This window comes from Rhinoraja longicauda, chromosome 13 (assembly GCF_053455715.1).
Source record: "Rhinoraja longicauda isolate Sanriku21f chromosome 13, sRhiLon1.1, whole genome shotgun sequence".
Classification (NCBI taxonomy): Eukaryota; Metazoa; Chordata; class Chondrichthyes; order Rajiformes; family Arhynchobatidae; genus Rhinoraja; species Rhinoraja longicauda.
In genome coordinates this window covers 12,466,852-12,481,293 of record NC_135965.1, presented here as the reverse complement: position 1 = coordinate 12,481,293, position 14,442 = coordinate 12,466,852, and the positions used below count along the sequence as shown (strand labels likewise).

Sequence of the window (14,442 nt, the reverse complement as noted above, 5' to 3'; positions counted from 1 at the left end):
GACTGGTGTATAAGGACACCCGTCACATCAACATTTCCCAATCTCTCACCACTTAAATAATATTCTACCTCTCTGTACCAAAATGGATAACTTCGGAGTTATCCATGTTACACTGCGTCTGACACATATTTACCCATTCACTCAACTTGCTTAATCTACCTTGAGGTCTCTTTGCATCCTCTTCACACTTCTTAATCCCAACCAGCTTTGTGCCATCAACAAACTTGGAAATATTACATTCAGTTCCGTCATCCAAGTCATTGATGTACATGGTGAATAGGTGGAGCCCAAGGACTGTCCCTGCAGTAGCCCACTAGTCATTACCTCTCACGACAAAAAATCACCATTTATGCATCTACCATCCAGAGTTCAATTAATGCAAATCTATTACCCCCAAACACATGTAATTTAATTTTGCACTTTATGTGACTATATCAGAGGCCCACTGAAAAGCCACATCAGAGTGGTTCTGCCTTGTACATTTTAGCAACTCAAAAATTCCATTAGGTTTGTTGGTAAAATGTCATGATCAGAAATTGATGTAGATTTTATATAATCCTGTTGACATTTTCCATGTGTCCTATAATCACATCCTTCATTGTAGATCCTATTGTTTTCCCTACTGCTGCTGGTAGTTCTGTCATTCTCTGATTTTCACCCTCCATTGAATTTTAAATAACAGGGTTACATTATTCATCATCCAATTTGCACGGTTTGTTTCGTAATTTATAGCATTTTGGAAGCTGACAATCACTGTGGGACATGAGTTATCCAGAAGGATTTATTGGCTTTCAGAGTCAATACTTTCTATAGCACTTGCTTTTTACTGCTTAGTTACTTAGATTCCTTTTTTTCATTAGTTTCCTTTATTCCTCAACAATTCTGTGAAGTCATTTTTGTTACAAGCATTTCTATTTTCCTGTCTGATATATTTCCACATTAATACTAATTAGTTTAGAGATACAGCTTTGGAAAAGGCCCTTCGGCTCACCATGTCCATGCTGACCATTGATCACCCATTCGCACTAGTTCTGCTACTCCACTTTCACATCCACTAACTCCACACAAGGAGCAACTCCATACAGAGGTCAATTAATTTACAAACCCTGCATGTCTTTGGGATGTGGAAGGAAACTAGAGCACCCAGAGAAAACCCCACGCAGTCACAGGGAGTATGTGCAAACTCCACACAGACAGCACCTGGGGTCAGGATCAAACCTGGATCTCTGGCGCTGTGAGGCAGCAGCTCTACCATGTGTTCCATTATGCTTCCACCAACTGTACCACTGTGCTACCTTGTGCTTGAAGCCTTGAAACAAATCCCACCTGACCACACCATCTCCTCCTCCTCCTCCCTCGTTCTTTCTTAGCTCATAAGTTATAGGAGCAGAATTAGGCCATTCAGCCCATTAAGTCTACGCCATTCAATCATGGCTGATCTACCTTTCCCTCTCAACCCCATTCTCCTGCTTTCTCCCCATGACCCCTGACACCCTTACTAATCAAGAATTTGTCAGGCTTGCCTTTAAAATACCCATTGACAGATTTGCCACCCTCTGACTAAAGAAATTCCTCCTCATTTCCTTTCTAAAGGAGACGTCCTTTTATCTTGAGGCCATTGCCTCTGGTCCTCGACTCTCCCACTGGTGGAACCATCCTCTCCACATCCACTCTTTCCAGGCCTTTCACTGTTCGGTTAGTTTATACCCTATCATCTCCACAGTAATTTGAATCACTGGAACTTGGTCCCAGCATTCTTCAGATTTAGTGCATCCCAACAGATTAGTGCTCAATTTCTCCACAGCTGAATCAAAAACTAATTCTTTCACATCGATCTTTGAGCCACACATTCACCTCCCAGATCCTATTATTAAACCCAAGCCTCTTTGTCAGTGTGCTGGAGGTTGGGTTATAATCCAGAGTATGTTTACCTTTGTGGACCGTTTTTTAATTTAGTTCCTCACTGCTCAAACTCCTCCCAATCCGGGTTCTTCATCAGCTGCTGGAGATGCTCTCACTCCGGCACCAGTAGGAACAGAACTTTCAGATCTCCCCTCCCTGGTTGTAGGGAACACCGCCTATCGCCCTAACCACACTGTCCCCTACTATAACCACCTTCATTTTCACATCCATTCTTGAATGGCTTTCTGTGTCACGGTGCTCACCCAGCCCACAGTCCCACAATTGTCCCCGGAGGTTGCAAGAAGCCCAGGTCTAAATCAGGCAGAATTGTAGCTTGTAAAAGAATGACAACAATATCATCACCCATATAGGGTCGCCACAGTGGCACAGCGGTAAAGTTGCTGCCTTGCAGCACCAGAGACCCAAGCTCGATCCTGAACACAGTGCAGAGTTTGTATGTTCTCTCTGTGACCCATGGGTTTTCTCAGGGTGCTCCAGTTTCCTCTCACATTCCAAAGATGTACAGGTTTGTAGGTTAATTGGCTTCGGTCCAGTTGTAAATTGCCCCCAGTGTGTAGATAGTGGTAATGTATGGGGTGTAAGAAAATAACTGCAGATGCTGGTACAAATCGACGGTATTTATTCACAAAATGCTGGAGTAACTCAGCAGGTCAGGCAGCATCTCAGGAGAGAAGGAATGGGTGACGTTTCGGGTCGAGACCCTTCTTCTGAAGAAACGTCACCCATTCCTTCTCTCCTGAGATGCTGCCTGACCTGCTGAGTTACTCCAGCATTTTGTGAAACACTTAATGTATGGGGTGATCGTTGGTCGGTGCGGATTCGGTGGACCGAAGAGCCCGTTTCCACGCTGTATCTCTAACGTCTAAAATCTACAGTCATACAGCACTGAAGAAACAGAAAAACATCTTATTCTGCTGGATATAATGGTGTGTCTTTGGTGTGCCAATTATCCCAAACTTGGAATGACTGGTCTTTGTTTTTTCCAGTTACACCAGGGGTGAAAGGAATTTTCCAAATCAAAATGTGTCAGCACTTGTAGAAATCAACTGAAAGAAATGAGATGGAGAAACTTCAGTTTCTCGCCAAGGAATAGACCACAAGATTGTGTGCCAAATATAAATAGGCATTTTAGTTCCAGAAATTTTACATGAACCAAAACTCAAAATAAATTTACATGAAACTTTTCTTGGAGTAACCACAGCCTTGAGGTGTTTTGGGCATATTTAGTCAATATATTGAAATCAATTATCCTAGTGTTAAATCAAACTGGAGACTTCATTCCAGGATAACACGGTGTGGCTGGCAGCAAGTCAGGTAGATTAAAAATATATATTTTCCCAGGCTTTCTATTAAACCTGTAATGTCAAAGATGCTTGCATAACAATGTCAATATTTAAAATGTTGATTTTCAATGTTTGCAGGGAGGAAAAAAAAGGAATTTCCACAGATAGGACCTTGGTTGTCCAAACTGCACCTAGCAGATAATGGGATAGATGGAAGAGGAAATGAAGGCAAAATGGGTGCAATGACGTTTGTTGAAATGTTGTGCCAGTAGGTATTTTTAAACTTTGCCTAATCATGTAGGTTTAGGTTTATTATTGTCATGTGTACCAAGGTGCAATGAAAAGCTTTGTTTTGCTTGCTATCCAAACTGATCAGATAATACTATACACAAATGCAATCAAGCCAAACTCAAGTACAACAGGTAGACCCAAATGGAAGATACAGAGCGCAGAATATAGTTCTCAGCATTGTAATGCATCAGTTCCAAATGCAAAGTGTAATGTCCACAATGGGGTAGTTTAGTTTAGAGATACAGTTTGGAAAGAGGCCATTCGGCCCACTGAGTCAACGCCGACCAATGATCACCTGTACACTGATTCTATGTTATCCCAGTTTCACATTCTACACTCTAGGGGCAATTTACGGACACTAATTAACCGACAGACCAGCGGGTCTTTGGAATGTGGAAGGAAACCAGGGCACCCAGAGAAGCCCCACGTGGTCACAGGGAGGATGTACAAACTCTGCACAGCCAGCACCAGTAGTCAGGGTCTCTCGCGCTGTGAGGCAGCTGCTCTACCACTGCACGACTGTGCTGCAGTAGAGATGAATATGACAGTACCTTATTATCCATCCATGCAATCACTATTTTAATTGTATGTCGTAATGTGCACTACATCCATTATTTATCTCTTTGAATCATTTATCTAATTCAAGGATGTCAAATGCTCACAAAAGAACACAAAAAAATTGTTTTCATGCCATCTAGCTTTTAGCTTCATGTTTCCCTATTTTCAGGCTATAAATGGCCCACCATGCCCTGATTTCAGTTCTACTGCCCATGGTTTGCTCACAAACCTGCAGCTCAAATTTACAAGTCAGTTGGCCTGTTGGCCGGCTAATTACCGTACGAATGCAACTTTCAGGCAGATTTGCCTGTTGTCACCTATATATAGACATATTGACATGGATACCTTAGTTTCAGACCAACTAGCCCATAGTTCCCAGATTATAGACTAGCTTGCTAATAATTCCATATTTGGAAACTAACTTGTCTATATTCAGCCGACAAACCAGCGGGAATTTGGAATGTGGAAGGAAACCAGGGCACCCAGAGAAACCCCACGTGGTCACAGGGAGGATGTACAAACTCTGCACAGACAGCACCCGTAGTCAGGGTCTCTCGCGCTGTGAGGCAAAGTTTTGGAAGCACTCAGCAGGTCTCGCCTCCAGTTTATTTCACACTCCCCTCCCCCCCCCTTTCAGTCTGAAGAAGGGTTCCGACTTGAAACGTCGCCTATTCTTTTTTTCCAGAGATGTTGCCTGTCCTGCTGAGTTACTCCAGCATTTTGTGACTATCTTTGGTATAAACCAGTATCTCTAGTTCCTCGTTACATATTTAGTCTACCAACCCACACGCCTGGGAAATAAAGGACCCAGAGCAATTCCATAGTCACAGGAACAACATAAAAACTCCACGCCGACAACACAGGAGGACAGGACTAAACCTGGGTGATAGGAACAATAAGGCTGTTCTACCAGCTGTGCCACTACAGCACCCTTCAAAGAGATTAACTGGTTGTTAATTCCCTCCCTTCAGGCTCTCTGGCCTGCAGTTCATCTATTCATTTTATTATCAAACCTAAAGGTTTATGAAAAACTGACGCTGAGTTGAATGAAGCTAAGCAATATCCTGGTTATTGAAGAATAATCAGAAATGTTTATTTCATTTATTCTGTGTGGATTAAACTGATAACAGTTCATAATTTACCAGCAAAATAACAACTGACATTCACTGTAACTCACAATATTGCAGCAATCTCAGGCAAGATTTGATGCAGATGTCCATAAGGTGTTGCCCAAGATGTTCTGCTTCCACAGTCGCATCATAAAAATTACATCTAATGCCCAAATCACCATTAAAATACATCCCAGAGTAGGAAACTGCAATATCTGCAAACCACATGCATCTAACCTCACCACAAAAAATGACACAAAGAGCCTTTTTTAGAGTCAAATAAGGTCCATGTGTACTTAATTAAACTAGGATTAGCCAACACGGAGCCTTTTCACGATCAGACAAGTGTTTGTTAGGCACAATTAAAGATAGACACAAAATGCTGGAGTAACTCAGCGGGACAGGTAGCATCTCTGGAGAGAAGGAATGGGTGACGTTTCGGGTCGAGACCTTTCTTCAGACTGAGAGTCAGGGGAGGGGGAGATACAAAGATAAGGACATCAAAGTGGGTGGAGATCAGGGCAAATGTAGAATAGAGCATTGTTAGCTAGGAGAAGGTAACAATAAAGCAAACAGATAAAATGTAATCAGGGACAGTCAGCCTGGTTGGAGAACTGGGAAGGGGGAGGGATGGAGAGAGAGGGAAAGCAAGGGTTACTTGAAGTTAGAGAAGTCAATATTCATACCGCTGGGGTGTAAGCTGCCCAAGTGAAATATGAGGTGCTGTTCCTCCAATTTGTGCTGGGCCTCACTCTGATAATGGAGGAGGCCCAGGACAGAATGGGCAGTGTGGAATGGGAAGGGGAGTTGATGTGTTTAGCAATTAACCTTTCTGAGTGAAAATCAACCATTTGTTGGATCTTGGCCCCTTAAATTATTTTAAAATGCAAGATCCAAAAAAACTATCTTGAACTCATTCTTTAATCTTATCCCTTAATCCAAAATGGCACATTCCTTTCTCGTCGCTACCAAATAACACTCTGTGTACTCCTTCACCAGACAGATATCAGAGGTTCAAAGAGGTGCCTCACACCCCTTCCTCTTAAGCAATTCAGGATGGGCAATAAATACTGGTCATGCCAGCATTGTACGCTTCCCATAAATGAACACATTTAAAAATATCATTGTTTCCCTCCAGCTCTGCGGATTCGATGGTGAAAAGGTGCATCCTAATTCATATTTGCTTCTCAGTTCTCGTGCTATTAATTTTGTGAAATTTCCGTGTAATTGATTAACGAGGTGCAGAACAGCTCTTCCAATTCATCGAGCCCCAGATGTCTAACCTCCCTCCCGCTGTGACATTGTCAACTCATGTGCTTTTGGTAACAGATGGTAAAATATGTTGATCCAATTAAATAGAGAGAAAGTGTTTGTTGTTGCATATAGCAGTTATGGGCCAGTATTTATTGTACTTTTTTTTCTCTCTAATGTTTATTTTTCCAATATCACAATTTCTTTTTTCCTTTGCTTTCCCAATGGATTTTTTTCCCATACAGATTGATACAGTTTTCAGATCATTTGACTGAACTGCGTTTGGATGGTAACTGCTTAGGTGAGCTGAGTGGCAAAATGATACACGATGCCTTAAGAGAAAGGAAAGAAGGTAATTTCAAACTTTGGTTTAACAGCTGATCAAATTACCCACGGTTACAATTTATTTACATTGGCGTTTATGGCAACAAAGGCTGCCCGTGGAACAATGACCCTGACATTTGCAGGAGGAAGTTGTGACTGGGGAATGTAGAGGGATCTGTGGATGAATATCCTAATGGTATAGACCATCAGACTTTATCTGTGTACCAGGAAACAGCCTGATCGATCATAAGAATGCTGCCTTTCAGTTGGGAAGGACTGAAGTGAAAAGAGTCATACAGTCATAGAATTGTACAGCACAGAATTGGCCCACTATCTGCTTGATTTTATTTTCCTCATCGACACTAATCCCAATCGGCCGCATTAGGCTAATCCCAATCAGCCCCATTATACCATGCCATAACATAAGCCATGTCGATTAAAATGCCTGTTCAAATGTCTTTTTAATATAAGATTGTATCTGACTCCACCAACTTCCCTGGCAGCAAGTTCCAGATATCAACCACTCTCTGTGAAAATGAAAATGACCCTTCGTGCCCTTTAAAACATACCCCTCAATGGTTCAATGGTGATTTATATCCTCAGTTCCCTTCCTATAGCGTGTTAAGCAGAACTGCACGCAATACTAAAATGGTGGCCTAACCTATGTTTTTTTAACGCCCCGACACTTACATTCTATGCCCCAATTTATGAAGATAAGCCTGCCAATATGCCTTCTTCACCACCCTATCATCCACTTTCAGGGAACTATGGACTTGATTATCAAAGTCCATTAACAATCCTTCACCCTCTATCAGTTAATGTATCTGTCCTACCCCTACTTGACTTCCCAAAATGCATCATCTCGCACTGTTGGGTTTAAATTCCATCTGCCTGTGCTCTGCCAACTTTCCATCTGATCAATATCCTGCTGTAGGCAACCTTAGCTAATCTTCCCACTCTCAACAGCACCACCAACTTTTGAGACATCTGTAAACTTGATAATCATACTTCCTACATTTCGCATCCAAATCTTTTGATAAACAAAGGACTTTGCACTTCAAACAACAAGCATCCCAGTACCGATCTCTGTTAATCACTGGTCGCAGACTTCCAATGATAAAAGCATCCTTCCACCATGGAGGGGAGGGAGGGAAAGATTACAGAGAGGAAGCCAGTGCCAGTGAGAGCCCGTGAGATTGGAGGGAGGCAGATCCATGGGAAGGTGGGGGAAAGAATCATAATTGATGTGTAGATATTCTAGGCTGGGAGGAGAAGGGGTGACTCATGGGATGTGGATCATGGGAACAGGCAGCAAATCTTGGGAGCCAAGAGTAAACATGAAGGTTAACTGGGGTCAGTGGGAAGAAATCTTTCTATTCCACTTGGCTCACATACGTACTTCTAAGTTCACCTGCCTTGTAGATCCAGCCTTCCTCAAGTCCTCTTGCCTTTGAATTTTCCAAGGTCTGGCTGAAATGACTTAGGACTGAAGATTTATATAACCTTATGAAAAAGAGAAAGGATTAATATTGTTATGTATGTTATGTGTCGAGCCTAATGAAGAGGTTTGCCTCCCTTGGAGTAGAGAAAGTTACAGGGAGATTTGAATGTACTGTAATAACTATAAAGACAAGTTGTCTGGATTGGAGAGTATTAGCGAAAAGGAGAGAATGGCAAACTTGGATAGTTTTCTCTGGAGTGTCAGAGCATTGAGGGATGACCTGTCTGAAATATATAAAAATAGAAAATAGGTGCAGGAGTAGGCCATTCGGCCCTTCGAGCCTGCACCGCCATTCAATATGATCATGGCTGATCATCCAGCTCAGTAACCTGTACCTGCCTTCTCTCCATACCCTCTGATCCCTTTAGCCACAAGGGCCACATCTAACTCCCTCTTAAATATAGCCAATGAACTGGCCTCAACTACCTTCTGTGGCAGAGAATTCCACAGACTCACCACTCTCTGTGTGAAGAAATGTTTTCTCATCTCGGTCCTAAAAGAGTTCCCCCTTATCCTTAAGCTGTGACCCCTGGTTCTGGATTTCCCCAACATCGGGAACAATCTTCCCGCATCTAGCCTCTCCAACCCCTTAAGAATTTTATATGTTTCCATAAGATCCCCCCTCAGTCTTCTAAATTCCAGCGAGTATAAGCCTAGTCTATCCAGAAAATCAAAGATGCAACAGAGATTTACTGCGACAATCACAGGGACATTTGACCTTGGATAAGGGGATAGAGAGGCAAATTGCAATTATTCTTTTTGGAAGAAAGGTCCTTGCAGTGTCTACTGATACAAGTATTTAAATATTTAAACCCTAAAGATTATTGACAGAGAAAAATTGTTCCCATATGCAGAGTAATCAAGAACAAAGGGAGCAAGGACTGAAGGTAATAAGCAAAATAATCAAAGGTAACATGAAACAAAAATTATCCCATAAGTGATTAGGGATTGAAATATACTGCTCAAGGTAGCAGTGGTTGCAGATTCAATTGGGATAAATATTGACTAAAGGACTTTGCAGATCTAATGACAGAGGCCAGGGAATGGGGCTAACTGCAGTTCCTTGAACAACCTCATCTGGAGATACAACTGAGGCTTTTGGATAGGCATATGGGTATGCAGGGAATAAAAAGATATGGATCGTGTGCAGGCAGGCAGAGGCAATTGGTCTAACTTGGCATCATGTTCAGCATGGACCGAAGGGCCTTTCCTGTGCTGTATTGTTCTATGTTCTCTGATTTTTGCCGTAACATCTCCGTGAATCTATGCAGGAAATGGCAAGAAAGTGGCAATAATTATAGTGATTCCTTCAAAGGATAAATGGGATTGGGTCAAATAACGTGTCTGTGCTTTACTCTATGAATGGCTGTGGCACTCACTTCATGCCGCTGCGATGTGTCTACAGATTGGACTTGTCAGTGGTTAACACTTGAGTTTGCCGAGTCGTTTTGAAATTCCACATGGCCAACATTCCCACAGACCACAACGCAACATTACCTGTCAGAGCATTCAAAAAGGAACATTCGTATTTGAAGTTGTGAATGATTCTACTTCTGCAACTGTTATTAATTCATAGTTAAGAATACCCAGGGCATTTTTTCGAAGAATGACTTGAGATTCTTTTGCTTTCCAGCAAAACTCCCTGATTTAAAAATTGATGTTTCGGCCCAAATGAATGCCGATACTTTCAGCGACATTTTGAAGAATGCCAAAAAGCACAAGAAAGGCAAAAGGAAAAAGAAGGTAAACCAACAGTTACAGAAAATCAAAAACAAAATTGCAGATGTTGGAAGTCTGAATAAAAAACAGAAAGACATAAAATTCTGGAGATAGTAAACAGCATCTGAGGTGGGAGAAACAAGTCTGTTCTTGGTTCTTGGTCCTCCAAAATATTCCAAATGGAATTTAAACTGGAGGTGGAGGAGTATGGACTTAAGCAAGAAGGGCTTCTTGGAGAAGAGCTACCTTAAATTTAGTTGCGTCTGGTTGAGTAACTATAGTAGGGTGAAGAGTCCATAGAACTTCCCTAAACTTCTTTCGGCCCAACTCATCCATGCCAACCAAGATGCCCGTCTATGCTAGTACCATTCGGTGCATTTGGCCCATATCCCTCAAAACATTTCAGATCCATGCACCTGTCCAAGTGTTTTTAACTATTGTTGTACCTGCACCATCAAGTCAATTATTTCTTCAATTAATTAGCTGTCCATGGATCGCATGGGATCTAACCTTCCTGACTAGGCTACCACGTGGGACCTTGTCAAAGGCCTTGCTAAAGTCTGTATAGACAACATCCACCATCCTGCTCTTGTCAATCCTCTTGGTTACCTCTTCAAAAATCTCTAGCGGATTTAGGAGACACTATTTCCCACGCGCAAAGTCGTGTGACTATCACTAATCGTCTATCCCAATGCTGGTAGATTCAGTCCCTCCAGTAACTAACACATCACTGATCCAGTTTAAGAATGTAGTTGATCACCATTTCCTCAATTAAGGATGAGTAATAAATAATGGCCTTGCAGCAATATCATCATCTTGTGAAGGAATGTATTAAAACATACAAAAAAATCGAAATGGAAAGAAAAGTAAATATTGGAAACTACACAAGTGAATAATGCATGGGTTTTAACTGACTGACTTCCTGGTCAGCATTGTAGCCTGATGGAAATAGGAACAAATTAACAGAACAGTGATGATCAATCCCACATTTTAGGGTAAATGATTTGTGAAGGAAAGGATGTTACTTCCGTTCTCTTTAGAGTAAGAGTTAAGAAGGGTCTCGACCCGAAAGGTCACCCATTCCTTCTCTCCTGAGATGCAGCCTGACCTGCTGAGTTACTCCAGCATTTGTGAATAAATACCTTCGAAGAGTTAAGGAGAGGTTAGCTTCCAATTTAATGAATGGACTGAATGGAGATGTCGAGAGTTATTTCTGCCATATTACTGTGCTAATAGAACCATGGAATATGATGAATTCAAGAGGAAACTACAGTTTTGCACTTATGGAATAATTTATGGAAAAGTTTATGGAAAAGGCTGCCACCTACTGTGACAGAGGCGCTAAACAAGCTTTTTAACCACACAATTAATTTAAGTGTTGATTTACCAAAGTGTGGAGCCATATTTGATGATGGTTTTATGAGTTGGTCTGATAGTCCCATAACATTCTGAAGCAGACCTGAACAGCAAGGATAAAAGAGGTGGAAACAAAGAACTGCAGTTGCTGGTTTACTGGAAAAAGACACAAAGTGCTGGAGTAACAGCGGGTCACGCAGCATCCCTGGAGAACATGGATAGGTGATCTTTGGGTCGGACCCTTCTTCAGACTGATCAGTTTGGTCCCGACCAAAACATCACCTATCCATGTTGTCCAGGGATGCTGCCTGACCCACTGAGTTACTTCAGTACTTTGTGTCATTTTAAGGTTAAAAGAAGGTTTGGTTTTCTTAAAAGTAGTAAAACAACAACATCACGAGACCCCTTGCAATAAGAATTGGTGTGGGTTTATTATTGTCAGGTATACAAAGATACAGTACAAAAGTTGTTTGCCTGCTATCCCGTCAAATCACACGATACATGAGTACAACCAAGTCATTACACAGTACCACAAGTAATGCAAATAGAAAAATACCAGAGTGCAAATTAGTCAACCAGATTATAGCATTACAGGTACAGAGAAAGTACAGACATAAAACTGACCCCTTCTGCATATGTGCTGAAAGTACATGAACAGTTCACCATTGCTGAGAGCTTTCAGAATTTAAGGACGTTCTTTTAGACAGGAGACAATAGACAATAGACAATAGACAATAGGTGCAGGAGTAGGCCATTCAGCCCTTCGAGCCAGCACCGCCATTCAATGCGATCATGGCTGATCACTCTCAATCAGTACCCCGTTCCTGCCTTCTCCCCATACCCCCTCACTCCGCTATCCTTAAGAGCTCTATCCAGCTCTCTCTTGAAAGCATCCAACGAACTGGCCTCCACTGCCTTCTGAGGCAGAGAATTCCACACCTTCACCACTCTCTGACTGAAAAAGTTCTTCCTCATCTCCGTTCTAAATGGCCTACCCCTTATTCTTAAACTGTGGCCCCTTGTTCTGGACTCCCCCAACATTGGGAACATGTTTCCTGCCTCTAATGTGTCCAATCCCCTAATTATCTTATATGTTTCAATAAGATCCCCCCTCATCCTTCTAAAATGAGGAGAAATTTCTTTAGTCAGAGGGTGGTGAATCTGTGGAATTCTTTGCCACAGAAGGCTGTGGAGGCCAGGTCTGAATATTTTTGAGGCATAGATAGATTCTTGATTAGTAGTGGGGAAAATCGGTAGTGGGGAAAATGCTAGAGTCAGTTATTAAAGATGTGATAGCATCACATTTGGAAAGTGGTGAAATCATCGGACAAAGTCAGCATGGATTTACCAAAGGCAAATCATGTCTGATGAATCTTATAGAATTTTTCGAGGATGTAACTAGTAGAGTGGATAAGGGAGAACCAGTCGATGTGTTATATCTGGACTTTCAGAAGGCCTTCGACAAGGTCCCACATAGGAGATTGGTGTACAAACTTAAAGGCCAATAATTTTGACAAGTTACTGGAAACCAAGTCAAATCTAGAGAACAGCAGTGGCTGTTAATAATATTGATGATCTATTTTGTTTTACAGAAGAAGAAGAAATAAAATGAATCTTGCAGCAGAGAATGGTCTAGTTTTACACCAAAATTAACAGTCCAGTTTCCTGTTCAATTTATTGTCAAAGAACTCAGCCTCAAAGTTATGGACACAAATACTAATCTCCTCAGTTGACCTTCATGTTTCCAGAAAATTCTTCTGCTCTTTTTAAAAAAGTTTGTGTTGGACAAGTTAACCACTATTCTTATCTAAAAAAATTCTGAGATTTATTAGATATGTTTTGCATTTCTTTTACCAAAGTTCAATGTTGACCTGTTGCTGCAGATATGTGAACCATTCCTCAAATTTGACGACATTGAAAAAATCATCCACGCATTCATTTCCTCCCGCCTAGACTACTGCAACTCCCTATACACTAGGATCAGCCAATCATCCCTGTCCCACCTGCAATTCGTCCAAAACGCCGCAGCGAGACTCCTGACCGGTACCCGTAAAAGGGACCACATCACCCCGATTCTGGCCTCTCTCCACTGGCTCCCAGTACGGTACAGAATCAACTTCAAGCTCCTCCTATTCACATACAAAGCCCTAAACGGGCTTGCCCCCCCCATATCAAAAATCTTCTAACCCACCACTCTATCTCCAGGTCCCTCAGGTCAGCTGACTTGGGACTACTCACTATCCCGCGGTCTAGGCTTAAGCTCAGGGGTGACTGCGCTTATGCGGTTGCAGCTCTTAGACTGTGGAACAGCATCCCTCTCCCCATCAGAACTGCCCCTCCATCGACTCCTTTAAGTCCAGGCTCAAAACCTATTTCTACTCCCTAGCGTTTGAGGCCCTCTGAGGGGGCGCTGTGAATTGTTTATGTATGTGCTGTTATGTTTGTGTGCCATTGTATGTTCGTTCTTAGTACCTGAATTGATGTACAACACTTTGGTCAACGTGGGTTGTTTTTAAATGTGCCATACAAATAAAATTAACTTGACTTGACTTGACCATCTATTGTCAGGTGAATTTGTGCCACCCAAGTGTCAGTCACTGACCAACTACAAAAAAGTGAGAATCACCTCACTCGCCAAGGATTGTAATTATTGTTGAATGTCTGGGGTTCATGCTTGGCCAGAGATGTAACTGGAACAGCTACATGCATATTGTGTTTCAAGGAATGGGCCAGAGAATGTGTCGTGATTCCTCAATACTTTTCCAATGTCTGGAAGGCAAAAGTCAAGGCTGTATTTGAATATTCCCCACTTGCCTGGATGATTGCATTTTAGAAGGTTAACACCATCCAGTCCAAAGTGATGCATTTGTTGGCACCCGTATCCACCACTTCGAACATTTGATTCCCTGCAACAGTAATGTGTGTGCCTCCTATAAAATGCAGAGCAGAAAGTCACCAACATTTCTTCAATAAATCCACAACTTCAACCACCTAACAGGATGAGGGCTTCTGTGGCATTCAACCTCCTCCAACCCCACTCCACACCATCCAAATTGCATATCAACCAGACTTGGAAATATTATATTATCATTTCTTCATTGTCACTAAGTCCTGAACCAATAGCACA

At 42.0% G+C, this 14,442-nt stretch overlaps 1 protein-coding gene across 3 annotated transcripts in view; it reads left to right on the top strand.

Annotated features, from left to right (window-relative positions):
• Positions 1-13,807, top strand: part of LOC144599145 (uncharacterized) — a 60,326-nt gene extending 46,519 nt beyond the window's left edge. For all 3 annotated transcript variants that reach the window (XM_078409880.1, XM_078409878.1, XM_078409879.1), the window contains exons 8-11: positions 3,345-3,474; positions 6,661-6,767; positions 9,874-9,983; positions 12,908-13,807. In XM_078409880.1, the coding sequence (XP_078266006.1) occupies positions 3,345-3,474; positions 6,661-6,767; positions 9,874-9,983; positions 12,908-12,922 (362 nt within the window). In that variant the 3' untranslated portion in view covers positions 12,923-13,807. The remainder of the gene's footprint in view (positions 1-3,344; positions 3,475-6,660; positions 6,768-9,873; positions 9,984-12,907) is intronic.
• The last annotated feature ends 635 nt before the right edge of the window (positions 13,808-14,442 follow it).